Consider the following 16,414-nt stretch of genomic DNA (forward strand, 5'->3'; position numbering starts at 1 on the left):
AAAGGCAATATGATCAATGCACATTGCTCTCTACTAAGAAAAAATTAGTTCCTTATGATCCCTCTTTTGTTTTGTATTCAGGGTTTAAAGGGAATCTGTTACTAGGATCAACCCTCCTAAGCCGTCTATATGGGCATGAAGGTCATAGAAAGGTGAATAAAATGATACCTTGATAGCTGCGATCGGATGTCTTATTCCAGAGATATCCATGTTTTTCTTAGTATGTAAATGAGCTGTTAAGATCTATGGGCCGGACATAGATCTACCTGAGAATCGGCCTACAGAGATTATTTTAAATGATAAGGGGCGTTACCAGTGTAAGACATGTACTGACTGACAGTCTGGTCTTCTAATCTACATGTCTCACACTGGTAACGCCTCCTTTCATTTTAAATAAGCTCTGGAGGCAGATTCTCAGGGAGATCTATGTCCGGCCCATAGATCTTAATAGCTCATTTACATATTCATAGAAACATGGATTTCTCTGGAATAAGACATCAGATTACAGATATCAAGGTATCAATTTATTCAACTTTCTATGACCTGCATGCCCATATAGACATCTAAGGAAGGTTGATTCTACTGACAGATGACCTTTAAAGGGCGACTTTAAACCCCTAAGACTTCTTGTAAATACCTTCTGTTGCTGATAATGCCTGCGAGTGGCGCTATCACTGGCCGCTCACAAGCATCACGTGACCCCTGGCTGCTGCCGGCTCTGACATCCGCTGATGTCACGACAAGTGCTGGCAGCAGACGGGGATCACGATCTTCCTGGTTTCACGGTGGATGCCAGGCTGTGGGCGGGGTTACCCCGTATGTCACACCCAGCATGCACCGTGCGCTCTGCCTCTCCCCATTCATTGGGAAAGCGCGCGGTGGATGCTGGGTGTGACGCAGGGGGTAACCCCGCCCACAACCCAGCAGCTACCGCGGGGACCCCAGCGCTGAGTCACGCCTCACTTGTCGGGACGTAAGCGCTGGGTCACGCGATGCCTGTGAGCAGCCAGTGATAGCGCCGCTAAGAGGCATTATCAGCCCCAGAAGGTATTTACAATAAGTCTGAGAGGCCCCGGGGAGATACATTTGGGGGGGTGAATAAAGTAGTGGACAACTTTATTAATGATCAATACAACATCAAAATGATGCTAGTCCAACTCCTGGCACCCCTATTAATCAGCTGACTGTAGAGGCCATAGCACAGTTCCATATATTGTGTAGTGCCATGAAAAGAGTAAGCCCTTTCTCATTTACTTGTATGGGATAATGCTGCAATAGAATTCACATGCTCTGCAGCCCCTTCAAGTAAGAGTACACTCAAACCTCCACAGTTCTAATGTTCATGACTTTTCTTCAGTTAGGGAAACCCCCTTTAAAGGGCTTGTCTCGAGATCTTTGGTCAGGAGTGCACCATTTCCCAGACTCCCAAGTTTCCGGTTTGTCATAGGTGTTGCATTCCTGATGATTGACAATTCAAGCCAGCGGCATGGCTGCAAAGATAACCCCTACTATGCTTCCAATGCTGCTTGCAGAGGCAACTTTGCCTCTGCAGCATCGGGAGCAGCACAAAGTCACAGAAGATGACTGGATCAAGTGATCTGGCCAGATTTAGAGAAGTGCTTGTAGGTTCTTTGGAGCTTGAAAGTTTAGTTACTTAAAGGAACCAAGCCATCTAGAAAGATACCATAAACTTCCTACTATAGTGAGGAAAAGAGACTCTAAAGGCTCGGTCTGTTCCACGAGAAAGTATATACGCCAATAGTTACTGAAGAAATAGAGATCATGGAAAGGAAGGTGGGTGCAAGCTCTATTTAAGAACTTATAAGCTGTGCATGCAAGTACATTACATAGTTCTACACAATTACTCACAATAAAGTCTGTTTTTAAAATATCTTAATTGTGAGAAAGGGTGTGGGAATGGTTGCATTTCTCTGAAATGATGAGGAATAGGAATGCAATTCTTGGAAACTCGTAAACAGTTTGTTTATAAAATTCAATCCTCCTTCCAATTATTTACTAAGACAGCTTCTCCAAAAAGTGATTAAGAACTCTAAGTGGATCCCCAAAAGAATATTCATTTTGTGGTACTCACTGAGATCAAGTACATCATCTGTCTTTATCAGGTCCTCCTCCCGGGTCAAAGGAAGCTGAGTCTCCGGCTCTTTCCGCAATTGCAGTGATGCCGACCTTAACATAAAAAATACTCTAATTGCCTGAAATTGAAGAAAAAGATACCATGTGTGAAAATGGTGTTATCTTATTATCATATAACTCTACAGATACAGAAATGTCGAAAGTTGAATGATATGATCACATGGTGGTAATATTTCTCCTTGTGGAGAGTGACAAGCCAAGCTTAGCATGTCAGAGTTAGATGACTTATAAGCCACACATGCTTAGTCATTCTAGACTCTTGCAATGTGCTGTTTCTTGACCATTTCAGACCTGACATTTGGCTGCTAGAGGTTGCGTGCCACTTTCAATTAACCCTCAACTGGTGAGGTGGGGTTTTTGTCACGCAACTGGTGATGTGGGGTTTCCTATATCCCAGTGTTTAGAAATCTCTTATTTTTACAGAAAATGCAAAGATCACGTTTATTTTAATCGTTTTCTTATTGGCGATTGATTACACATGAGTATAACAAATTTTTGACACCCACAAATGGATGGAAGCTAGTGAGACACGTATCCTCATACCAGCATTTTTCAAAGAATGGAAGCCGAACAAAAATTCCCTGGGGTGTGGCAAACCCCACTTGACCAGTTGAGGGTTAATTCTATGGGAGCAAAGTAGTGTGCAACTTGTAGCCTAGAACCAAACATGCATCAAAGTTCACTTTTTGGCAACAGTAATGCAAGTCAGAAGTCTCAAGGCATGAATGTGATGCTAGATGCGACATCATGAGCTACCCGTTGCTCTGTCATACTAGCCTAAATAAGGACCTGAGAACATCTAATAACTTCCTGACCAATACAGATAATGGATCATGAATGCATTGGCTGAATGACTGAAGTATCTCTGGAGGACATTCAGTAAATCTTCTGAGGTTGCGCACAACATTTTGCGGATCTTAGAATTAAAGTTTTTTGCCCACTTGAAAGATTTGCAGTCACAATTACAATTACTGAAAGTGCTCACCTACGCATATTACAACCTATAATAAAGGAATGACATTTCCTAGAGTCTTTCAGTATTATACATTGGAAAAACTCAACCCCTCGGTCTGCCTCAAATCTGTCTCAGATGTATTCAGTTCCACTAAAATCTTACTTTTTAATTTGTGAATGAAATTAGTTGCAAATATCTCAGCATCCTTATAGGCTTAATTTGAAATAACCAGTCTAAGTAACGTATATTTGACATTCTTAAAATGTACATAAAACAGCAAATAGCATGTATATATAATCGATTTCCTTGTAAATTAGCCAAATTATGTTTAATATCAATATAATTACTCTACATTAAACACTTAAAGGGGTCATGCAAGGCTTTAAATTGATGACTTATCCTTGGGATAAGTCTTCAACATCCAATTGATGGGGGTCCAAGTCCAAACACTTCCATGATCATCCGATTTAAAAAAAGCTGCAGTGCAATGGAAGTGGCATAGCACTGGAGTGAGCTTGCAGTACCACTTACAGACAATATACAGAGCAGTACTACTTCCAGTTCACTGAGGCACCTTTTACTCTGCTCGATTGGGGGTTTTGGGAATCGGACCCCAGTAATATGATATACTATCCTAAAAATAAATCAAGTCACAAAAAGACCCAGCGGTTTGGACCCTTAAATAGGTTCTCCATAGTGGACAATCCCTAGTTGTTAGAAGGCTCCCTTGGCAATAAGCTGATGACAAGATGCCCGCCACTGGGTCCCCCGGGTGTCAGCTGTATGTGTGGGGAGAGCTAGTAATCAGTGTGCAATTTCACATCCCTTTGTGTCAGACAATTATAATTCAATACCGAGTTATGGGAATACTATATCTCCCAGTTATTCATAACCTAGATTTTTGAGATCCCAAGAGAATGGGGAATGTCACTCTGGCTTCCAGCATTGTCTAGCGCATAGGAATAGGGAGATACAAGGCACAGACTTTCAAAAGCCTCTAGGGCCACTGTGTGTAGTCTCCATGTGTAGCAGGGGCCCGGCTGGATCCAATGACAGCAAAACCGGCTCCCTTGGACCATCCATTAAGAAAGTATAGCCCATTTTAGTTTTGGAGTTTTTAGCTGAGAGAGACCAGGGGTGGAGATTTAGGTCCAGCCAGGTGGCAGGAGGGGGAGTAACTCAGAGGGGTTAAGAGCTCCAGCAGCCCTAGCTGCGTGGCTTTTTCTCTGGGGAGGTTGCGACGACACGTCATCTGAGGGAAGTTACAGAAGAAGAGAGACCCACAAGCCTGCCATGTGACAGCCCCTCCTCCACAAGCCAGGCCTTCCATCTGACTGGTAACTGACTCAATAACTGCTTGTATCTTTTGTACCCCTACTATTGTGTTTGCATCTCTGACCATTATGTATGTATAACCCTTATGTATATAGTGTATTGTGTAGTGTGCCCTTATGGCGATTAAATATATAATTTAACCTTGGGCAGCTCTTTTATCTCGATCCATGAACTCTCACGTTCGTTGTTCGGTCCAATGAACACGCTACTGGGCAGGGGCTAGTGAAGAGACCTCTCAGCCTGTCAGGCGTGTGAGCGAGTGTGGTGCCACGTCAGTAACTGAGTCGGCCACCTCTTCTCACTTCAGATGCCTTCATGTACCTGTGTGAACAGGGGGTGTCTGAGTATAACTGTACCAATCTGACTTTGAGTCCCCGAGGGGGTGTGGAACGTCACGTTGGTGCAAAGGGCAGATCCGTATCACGTGATCCGTCTGACATAATTGTGACGTCAGACGGGTGGCAAGGTGTGGATTCGTCACAAGTGGTGGCAGCGGTGGGATTCTACGAGATCTCTCTGGTGCCATTGATCACAAGAATGATTCTGAGAAAGATGAGGAATCAGCTAAGAACTACATGGGAGGACCTGGTCAATGACCTGAAGAGAGCTGAGACCACAGTCTCAAATATTACAGTTGGTAACACACTACGCCAACATGGATTAAAATCATGTAGGGCACGCAAGGTTCCCCAGCTCACACCACCACATGTCCAGGTCCGTTTGAAGTTCGCCAATGACCATCAGGATGATCCAGAGGAGGCATGTGAGAAGGTCATGTGGTCAGATGAGACTAAAATAGAACTTTTTGGTATCGACTCCACTCGCTATGTTTGGAGGAAGAAGACAGATGAGTACAACCCCAATAACATCATCGCAACCGTGAAGCATGGTGAGGGAAACCACATACTTTGAGAGTGTTTTTCTGTATAGGGGACAGGACGACTGCACCATATTGAAAGGGAGGATGGAGTTATTTATCGCAAGATTTTGGCCAACAACCTCCTTACCTCAGTAAGAGCATTGAAGATGGGTCGTGGCTGGGTCTTACAGCATGACAATGACCCGAAACATACAGCCAGAGCAACTAAGGAGTGGCTCCGTAAGAAGAAGTGACCTAGCCAGTCTCCAGACCTGAACCCAATAGAAAAACTTTGTAGGGAGAAGAAACTCAATGTTGCCCAGAAACAGCCCTGAAACATGAAAGATCTGGAGAAGATCTGTATGGAGGAGTGGGCGAAAATCCCTACTGCAGTGTGTGTAAACTTAGTCAAGGAAACGTCTGACCTCTAATTGCAATCAAAGGTTTCTATACCAAATATTAAGTTCTATTTATCTATTGTATTTCATGCAATAAAATGCAAATTAATTATGTAAAAATCATACAATGTGATTTCTGGATTTTTTTTTAAGATTCTGTCTCTCAAAGGTGAAGTGTACCTACAATAAAAATTACAGACCTCTCCATTCTTTGTAGGTGAGAAAACTTGCAAAATCGGCAGTGTATAAAATACTTATTTTCCCCACTGTTTATGTAAGCAAGACAAAAGCGGACGACAAAAAATGGCATTTTTTTTTCTTTTATATCTACTGCAGCGCTGCTTCGTTTCAAATGTATGTGGACAACATGGTTGCAAAGGTGTAACTAAGCCTTTGATATAGTAATTAAAGGGGCTGTCCACTACTCGGACAAGCCCTTCTTAAATACTATAGACCCCAGTGTAAAATAAAAAGGTCTCCCATGCCTTACGTGATATTGTTATGCCATGTCAGCGCTGCAGCCAATCAGCAATCGCTAATAGGCTGCAATTCTCACACTTCTTTCAGACATCCAAGGCTCATCTGAGGAGCTGTGAGCAAAGAGGCCACTAGCAGCTATAGATGGGCTGCAGCCATGCAGGGCTGGGAGACCCAGCATAGACATCGCTGGAATGGAACTGCTTTGGGAGTGAATATCTGGCATTTTGATTTTATTGTAATTTATTATATAGGACTTGAGAAGGGCTTGAGCAAATAGTGGACAACCCCTTTTAAAGTGGCCTGTGCTATTCTGGTTCCCGTAACTTCCATTGATTTCTACCAGGAAATTATGACTTAAAGACAAAAGATATCTCACCTAAATCATTTAATTTATTACACCAGTTTTTAGAAGAAAAAAATAATTGTGTTATTCCAAGAAATTAGAAAAAAAACACCTATATATTGCACTACGTGTAGAGCCTTGGTATGTCTATATATTATGTACTCTACCAAGTGCTTTGTATCGGAAAAGACAATCAGATAACTCTTCACTAACGGCCCCTGGTCTTAGTTAATTCAATAGCTGGCCAATTGTGCTTTGACAGAAGTAAAAATTAGCCACATTTTCTGGAACAGTCGATTTTCCAGTACTTTCAGAAACATTAGGATTTGTTTTCCCTGATTTTCAGATTCAATTTTGCGTGTCATTGAAAAGCACTTTACGGTAAAACACAGAATAAATTAAAATATGTTTAATCTTCTGGAACAAAGTGACTAGATTCATGGTCTATAACTTGATCTGAGTAAGCAATTTAAGCCGCTTCCCAACACTGAATCAGTGAGCTAATATGAAGTTTACAGGAAGCCTTGAAAAAATAAGAACAAGGACCTATTCTCAACACAAACACCCAAGATGTCAAGCACAAAAGAAGATAGTAGTTGAATATAGGATTTAAAGCATAGGGAACCTGCTATAAAGTCTAGAAGTAGAAGCATAGAAAATTGCCAGTTGGCTTTGATGGTGGGTTGTTAGCAATTTCGGTTAGGACAGTTTTGGTGGAGTGGTGGAGATGGAAGCCAGATTCTTGTGTGATTTTAGGCATTTTCTAAAATTGAATCTTTTTTTGCCAGACCTATGACATTAACTAAATATAATTTTTCTCAGCTTCCCGCTTTATATATATTTTTTAGAACTTGGTCACTGCTTTTAAACAGTATCCACCACCAATAGCACTCATTTATAGCAGACACATCATGCGATGGATGCCAACTATCAGCCATTTGTTAATAAAAATGTTAAAAGGGAACCTGTCACTTAATTCATGCTGCCTAAACCTTGGGCAGTATGAGTGAGAGAATGGCTGTACAATTGCAGCTAGGTACAGTGGTGTGAAAAAGTGTTTGTCCCTTTCCTCATTTCTTATTCTTTTGTATGTTTGTCACACTTAAATGTTTCAGATCACAAAACAGTAAACACAAAATGCAGTTTTTAAATGAAGGTATTTATTATTAAGGGGAAAAGAAATCCAAACCTACAGGGCCCTGTGTGAAAAAGTGATTGCCCCTTCCCCTTAAAACATAAATTAACTGTGGTTTATCACATCCTTGGGAAGCTGAGTTCAATTTCCCTAGCCACACACAGGCCTGATTACTGCCACACCTGTTCTCAATCAAGAAATGACTTAAATAGGACCTGCCTAACAAAGTGAAGTAGACCAAAATATCCTCAAAAGCTACACATCATGCTGTGATCCAAAGAAATTCAGGAACAAATGAGAAACAAAGTAATTGAGATCTATCAGTCTGGAAAAGTTTATGAAGCCATTTCTAAAGCTAGGACTCCAGCGAACCACAGTGAGCCATTATCCATAAATGGCGAAAACATGGGACAGCGGTGAACCTTCCCAGGAGTGGCCAGCCGACCAAAGATACCCCAAAAGCGCAGCGATGACTCATTAATGAAGTCACAAAAGACCTCACAACAACATCCAAAGAACTGCAGGTCTCACTTGCCTCAGTTGAGGTCAGTGTTCATGACTCCACCATAAGAAAGAGACTGGGCAAAATGGCATCCATGGCAGAGTTTCAAGACTAAAGCCACTGCTGAGCAAAAAGAACATAAAAGCTCATCTCAGAGTTGCCAGAAAACATCTTGATGATCACCAAGATTTTTGGGAGAATACTCTGTGGACTGAAGAGACAAAAGTTGAAATTTTTGGAAGGTGTATGTCCCATTACATCTGGTGTAGAAGTAACAGTAGTGTGATGGTCTGAGGCTGTTTTGCTGCTTCAGGACCTGGAAGACTTGCTGTGGTAAATGGAACCATGAATTCTGCGGTCTACCAAAAAATCTTGAAGGAGAATGTCTGGCCATCTTTTCGTGACCTCAAGCTGAAGCACACTTGGGTTATGCAGCAGGACAGTGATTCAAAACACACCAGCAAGTCCACCTGGCTTAACAAAAACAAAATTAAGACTTTGGAGTGGCCCAGTCGAAGTCCTAACCTTAATTTATTTGAGCTGCTGTGGCATGACCTTAAAAAGGCGGTTCATGCTCGGAAACCCTCCAATATGGCTGAATTATAACAATTTTGCAAAGATTAGTGGGCCAAAATTCCTCCAGAGCTTTGTTAAAGACTCACTGCCAGTTATCGCAAATACTTGATTGCAATTGTTGCTGCTAAGGGCGACCCAACCGGTCATTAGGTTTAGGGGGCAATCATTTTTTCACACAGGGCCCTGTAGGTTTGGATTTCTTTTTCCCTTAATAATAAAAACCTTAATTTAAAAACTGCATTTTGTGTTTACTTGTGTTATCTTTGTCTAATATTTAAATTTGTTTTGTGATCTGAAACATTTAAGTGTGACAAACAAGCAAAAGAATAAGACAGAAGGGGGCAAACACTTTTTTCACACCACTGTATGTATTTCTCAGAACGTTCTGGCATTTCAGAGGAAAAAAAAAGTTAGAAGATTCATCCGGTGACCATATAAGGAGAAAAGACAAGTCGGGCACCACCCCTGGCTGGCTTCTCCTAGCTATGCGTCAGGTGATTGTCTCTTCTATAGTCTCATCTCTGGCTATGGTCTCCAACCAGATATTCTAATTATATTTTCTCTAAAATGCCGGACCGTTACAGAGACTAATAAAACTGGTTGCAATCATGCAGTCAGGCACTGATTCATGTTGCTTGTTGTTTGGGCACCATGAATCAAGTGACAGGTCCCCTTTAAAATATATGTTTCTTTTTTCTGAATTGCTATAATGGATGTCATCCATTTTCCATACGCTTCCAAATTAAGGAAAATATTTTCATTAACTGATATGTTAAGATTAAATAGAATAATTATAACAAATTGTACTGCAATACTAGAAAGCATTTGTATAATCCCTTTAACAGGGATCTAAGACTTCTCACACCGGCATGTCACTCTCCACAGGATACTTTCCCTTGGACCCTAATCAGAGGCCTTTCATCCAGCCAAATCAGACCCTTTGCTTTGCACTGATGAGGAGCAAACACCTTGAAACTCGTGTCTGCAATTAGGATAAAAGTCAAACAAGACACTCTAAGTCATATGGCAAGGCTTGTTAAAGGGTCGATATTGACTTTTAGGATTTCTGCTTTCAACAGGTGGTGCTAGAGTTCAAGTCCTCTCCCTCTCTGTACAGGCAATTTGTATTTTTTTTTTAATGCGTTGCAGCAATTAATGCTGGTGATAAGAAGCAGCTTCTGTTGCAATGATTCTTATGGGTTGGCTGCACAATATGAGGAATCCTCTGCCACCCATAAAGAGGAGGTTTTAGGTGGTGAACAGAAACTACTGAGCATGTGTGACCACAGTCATTGGACAGATTAGATGGGTGTTCTAAGAGGGAATGAAATGAACAGCAGGAGGTGCTGTGACAAGTCAGTATCTTGACACTGGAACATTTTTGTATTAATCCAATGGAAAAATGGTTGTGATTTGCATGAGCTAGGAAAAAGAAAATGTTGGATTTAATCATGCTACAATTTCATTAACAGAAAATGCAATTTGACCAAGCCAACATTTCCATAAGCCTGTACATATAGCTATGTGATTTTGATAGGTGCCATAAACCACATAGCATGCCTGCTGCAGAGAAATACGTAGTTTGTTCTTCTTACTTCTCGACATGTGTTTCTGATTTAACATGTAATGAAAGAGAAAGTTCACAAACGGAAACCACAATATAATCTTTTCTGCTCCCTTTAAAGTAACTGACCTTCCTATATACAGTAGAAGGGAGGGGTTTCCAGGAACTGAACATAAAAACATTCAGATAAATCCAGATTTTCACTTAGCACCTTTCTAGTCAGTGCTCTCTGCTTATTTTGTCAGGTAACCCATCTGCACAGTCACGCACTTTGTAGAAAGTATACAGGAAAAGTGCTTTGTATAATCTCTATATCAATTTTTTGTGAATTTAGAAAAGATACAGAGGTTGATTCTTACCTGGAAAGTTGCTAAATAATAACTTATAAAGCACTGCTAAACATCATGGTTATATTATCTTGTAGAAGAGCTTTTCCAGGAGGCCACAAATCGGTGTTAAGAGATGTGGGTTTGGTTACCAATGTAAATTTAATGATTTTTTTAAATTAACATGTAAGATTCATGTTACCATATAACTCACCATTCGAGCCCTGCTCTGTGAAGGTGGGAACTAGACTAGAGCTCATTTTAGGTTTCCTGGTTCATACATAGAAGGACAACTAGGCAGAAGTTGTTTGTTTTTAAAAAAAAAAAAAAAAAAAGATTCTCCAGCTGTGACTTTTGGTGGACTCACACAATGAATTCCTCTGCCAGGCACCCCATGAGGTCTTCACAGCAGTGCTGGCAGAGATTCTGGGCGGCACATGCAAAGCAGGCTTGGCTGCCCAGCCATTCAGGTATCCAGACAATCTGGGCAATCTAAAGGTCCAACTGATCGGCCAGTCCGTAGACCAGGTCAGCATACGCAGGCAGAAGGCAGCCCCTGTGGAAGAACAATATATGGGCCTTTTGCAGTCCATAATGCACATTTCTAGCTGCTTTGGAAGTGGTAGTGGCCCCTTAACTCTTGGGTCCCTGTGCGGCTGCCCAGGTTGCATTGATGGTTATGTCCGCCCCAGCCTGCTTATTTAAACTTCTACGTTCTATAACCCTGTGCCAATGAATGTATTATAATTATCCCTAGTGCACCTATTGGATTCTGTGTTCAAACCATGCTATTTTTGACTGGATTAACCCTTTGACTTGAGCTCTGCTTTTGATTTTGGACTGTTTGACCCGTTGTTTGCCTCAAAGGTTCTGCCTGCCTTTCTTGGATTTTGACTTGACTTTCCAAGAATTTCCTCTTGGATTTATATTTTGTCATAGTTCATTGTTTCTCTGGTTCGGATCCTGGCTTGTTTGGTTACTCTATGCAGTACACTCCATCATCCATAGAGGTAAATTAGGAGAGACAGCAAAAAACTTGAGATCCCAGTAAAGGAGTAAAAGATTTAATACAAGGGAGCTCCTACAATTCTGCTGCACAGAGTGGCCTGCACCAAGTCTGTACAATTACACTTTGGACAAACTCCTTTAGTTGTTAGACTCCTCTGAAAATTAAGGTGTACCATTGTGGAGACCTCTGAGATCAGCATTAAAGGGGTTGTCCACTACTTGGAGAACCCCTTCTCATTCCCCATGTTTGGCCCTGTTGAAATAAAAAACACCTATTCTCACCACTGTTCAGGTGGTGTCGGCACTGGAGTTCCTGGGGCTCACGTGAGGTTTCTACGTCACGTAAACCCTATGCTTCACTGTCCCCACCTTCAGACATCTTGAACATCAACAGGAAGCCAGGGCTGTGGCTGCTCTCTGACTTCCTCTTGATGTGCGATTTGTTCGAAGGTGGGGACAGTAACGCCAGAGTTGATTGGGTGCAGGGCTCATGTGACATAACCTCACATGAGCCCAGGGAACGCGAGTGCTGACACAGCTGGAATGAAGACGGCGCGGGAGGTGAGTATAGGTGTTTTTATTTTAACAAGGCCAAATATGAGGAATAAGAAGGGTTGTCCAAATATTGGACAACCATTTTAAATACCTGTATTGTCCATGGAATAACAATTCTGAAGCATTTTTTATTAGTATTTTCTTTCTAGGAATCTATAAACCCATAATCTGATGCAGGGAGGTACAGTATGATTAGATAGTATCTTTATAGGGCATGAACCACAGACAAAGGGAATGGTAACACTCAGCTGTCAAATTATTTGTTCAGGAAGAATAAAAAAACCTATACAATGCAAAGAATTTTTATCTCATGGGAAGCACAAGAGTTTACAGATAATTTTAGTTGAATTGGCAGCATGTACAGTACCTGTTAATGTGCAATGGTTTTGTTGCTCGTATTGGAATATGTACATTGAAGATTCGGTAAAGTGCACACTGAGCTTTTTTGACGTGTTTTTGCAGCTTTTTTTTCCACACAGAAATGCACCAAAAACTCTAGGTAATCAGTCTGCCCGCTAATGCAATGACAATCCTGATGTGCTGTGCACATGATGCGGAATTTTCTGCTCAGGATTGTCATTAAGTTAAAATCCGCAGCATGTCCATTCTTTGTAGCATTTCTGCAGCGCAAAAATGCTCAAAGAATGGTACCTGGGCCTACTACTACTACTCCCATCATCCAACCACCACTCCCGCTGATAACCGCGAGAGCGGCGCGGCTGGGGGGAGAAGTAGTCTACTCAGCCGAGCCAGGGTTGTGAGCGATGAAAAAAAAAAAGTAAAAATCTATTTAAAATAAAAAAACACCTGTCCAGTGTCCCGACATCCTCCTGATGTCCCCCAGCGATGAGATCATCCCAGCGACCAGCAGTACACTAACGTGAGCGCGCTCGCTCCCGGCAGTGTACACTGCCGGCTGAGGTCACGCGAGTTCATCAGCTAAAGATCAGCTGACGAGCTCCGGGACCTCAGTTTACGGCATCAGTGCTGTGTGGGAAAATTCTCACGAATGTTCCCACGCTGTACTGATGCAGTATGAGGTCACCAGAGCTGATCAGCTGATCTTCAGCTGATGAACTCTCCTGACCACAGCCTGCAGCAGAGCCATGTACACTGACAGGAGTGATTCTAGAAATCCCATCCACTATGCTGTAACATCTGGACATTGCGGGTTTGACGCTGCATAAACACGCAGCTTCAAACCTGCAGTGGCTCCTGACCGTGGCCACGTACCCAAACTTACCCGCAGCATATCAATTTCTGCAGCAGACACGCTAGTCTCTGCTGCAGATTTTGACAGATTGAAATGTCATTATATGTGGTGGATCCGCATGTACTGACAACAAAAGTGCGTTGTTAGAACAAAGCATTTTGGACGCAGCAAAAATACGCTGCATCCAAAGCGCTGCTTGTTGCGGTTTGTGAGGATGTAGTAGCTAATGAAACAGCTGTGAGCAGTTATTAATAGCCAGGGAACATGTTTGCCTAATGGCACCTTCCTAGGCTTACAATAGCAGCTCTCAGCTGTCCCAGAAATGACTTGAATGGAAATGTTAATGGGATTGGGTGTATGGTATTAGCATCTATCCCTTTTGTTTGGTAATGACAAGGTGTCAATCAACCCTTTCATTACTAAAAGCTAATTAAAGTAAAGAGTTAAACAAACACACACACACACACACACACAGTGACACACTTTATTTGAAATACAACAGACACATTCTTTAATCATTTAAATTAACCAATATACTCACCCCAGGTCTGACAGTAATCCAAGGGTTGAAGCAATGTCCCACGTTTCTTTTTTCAAATATCTCTATTTAGCTCCAAAAAGCATTCATTGCTGTCCAAAAACGCATCCAAAAAACACATTTAAAACGCATCAAAAAAAGCTTCAAAACCATGGCAAAACATGTGTTTTTTCCGCAGTGTTTTTCCTGCCAAGAGATACAGAAACGCTGCAGAAATTTCTGCATTCAAATCCTGAATGTATGCACATAGCCTCAGACTTAACACATATATAAACAAGGAGTGTGACACTAACCAAAATGCAAGGATTAAAAAAAAAAAAAAAACAAAACATTATGTGAATAAGATTATAGATATCTAATTTATTTTTCGGCCCCATTAAAACCTTGCAGTTTTTTTTTTTTCACATGGAAAAAAAATGTAGTAAAAACGCTATGTGTGAACACATCCTGTGTGTTAAATCTTGGATTCAACAAACGGTGGAGTACTGCAAACATAGGACGCTAGAGTCTTAATCCTAAAACACAGGCGTGTGTCTTCGTGGGCCTTAAATAGGATTAGGGAGATGATGTCATCAAGTCACTCTAGGCAAATTGCAAAACCCGAAGTATAGCACAACCGAGGCAGCATACCCAGGGAAAGGAAGCGGAGACCGAGATGCCCGGGACAGGTGTGTAACAGTCAGCCTCAGAAAAGACACTTTGACAGCACCTCGGATAACATCCTTCCTAAATGATGCACAGACATTAAGTACTGGGCTCATTTTTTGATATATCATCTGTATCAGTCTCCTGAGTAGTGCTGAGCGAATTTGGTCGGCATTTCAAATTCGTGTTTGGGGTTCCGACTTGTTCACACCAAAAAAATCGGCTCTGCCCATGAACATCCCTGATTTGCCCCGCTGTCACGCAGATGTCATCTGAATCTACAATGTGCACATTCAAATAAAACAAGGAAAACCTTTGCAAGAACAAGCATGTCCAAACTTTTGACCAGTACCGTACATTTAGATAGAAAACAAAACAAATTAAAATTAGAGAAGTTGTTACTTCTGTTTTCAGCATTGCATTTCTACTAAATGGAAGTATAAAATAGTTTTTAATACTTCAAAAACACAAGCACTATTCACATTTGCATGTGGCCCATTTCCACAAATGATATTTAATCTGTCATCTTGCAAAATAGCCTCTCTCTGTATCAGACTAATAACTGTACTTCTTGCATTAACGCAATACAAATACATAATACACAGTGGGTACGGAAAGTATTCAGACCCCTTTAGATTTTTCACTCTTTGCTTCATTGCAGCCATTTGGTAAATTCTAAAAAGTTCATTTTTTTTCTCATTAAAGTACACTCTGCATCCCATCTTGACTGAAAAAAACAGAAATGTAGAAATTTTTGCAAATTAAAAAAGAAAAACTGAAATATCACATGGTCATAAGTATTCAGACCCTTTGCTCAGACACTCATATTTAAGTCACATGCTGTCCATTTCCTTGTGATCCTCCTTGAGATTGTTCTACTCCTTCATTGGAGTCCAGCTGTGTTTAATTAAACTGATGGGACTTGATTTGGAAAGGCACACACCTGTCTATATAAGACCTCACAGTTCATAGTGCATGTCAGACCAAATGAGAATCATGAGCTGAAAGGAACTGCCCAAGGAGCTCAGAGAGAGAATTGTGGCAAGGCACAGATCTGGCCAAGGTTACAAAAGAATTTCTGCATTACTCAAGGTTCGTAAGAGCAAAGTGGCCTCTATCATCCTTAAATGGAAGAAGTTTGGGACCACCAGAAGTCTTCCTAGACCTGGCTGTCCAGTCAAACGGAGCAATCGTGGGAGAAGAGCCTTGGAGAGAGAGGTAAAGAAGAACCCCAAGATCACTGTGGCTGAGCTCCAGAGATGCAGTAGGGAGATGGGAGAAAGTTCCACAAAGTCAACTATCACTGCAGCCCTCCACCAGTCGGGCCTTTATGGCAGAGTGGCCCGACGGAAGCCTCTCCTCAGTGCAAGACATATGAAAGCTCGCATAGAGTTTGCTCAAAAACTCATGAAGGACTTCCAGACTATGAGAAATAATATATATACATATGTATATATATACATACACACACACAAAGTCATGGCCGAAAGCTGTTGGCACCCTTGAAATTGTGTTGTGCCAATACTTTCAGCCACTTGCATACATTTAAAAAAAAATTAACTATTTTTGAATTTTGCTGAATGGCTTCTTAGAAAAATATGAAGGCCATAGGAGGCTGAATAAAATGATACCTTGATATCTGTAATCCGATGTCTTATTACAGAGAAATCCATGTTTTTCTTATATGTAAATGAGCTGTTAAGACCTATGGGCCGGATACTGATCTCCCTTAGATTCTGCCTCCAGAGAGTATTTTTAATTAAAGGAGGAGTTACGTGTGTGACACATGTAACTAACACAGAACAATGAACTGAACTTTTTCTAATTA

General features: G+C 41.4%; 1 protein-coding gene across 9 annotated transcripts in view; it reads right to left on the reverse strand.

Annotated features, from left to right (window-relative positions):
- The window catches only part of CLEC16A (C-type lectin domain containing 16A), a 293,814-nt gene that overhangs the window by 138,504 nt on the left and 138,896 nt on the right, over positions 1-16,414 (reverse strand). For all 9 annotated transcript variants that reach the window (XM_073647735.1, XM_073647726.1, XM_073647727.1 and 6 more), the window contains exon 18: positions 2,093-2,213. In XM_073647735.1, the coding sequence (XP_073503836.1) occupies positions 2,093-2,213 (121 nt within the window). The remainder of the gene's footprint in view (positions 1-2,092; positions 2,214-16,414) is intronic.

Source organism: Phyllobates terribilis, unplaced genomic scaffold, assembly GCF_046119375.1.
Source record: "Phyllobates terribilis strain yellow unplaced genomic scaffold, ASM4611937v1 Scaffold_9__5_contigs__length_417890890, whole genome shotgun sequence".
Taxonomy (NCBI): Eukaryota; Metazoa; Chordata; class Amphibia; order Anura; family Dendrobatidae; genus Phyllobates; species Phyllobates terribilis.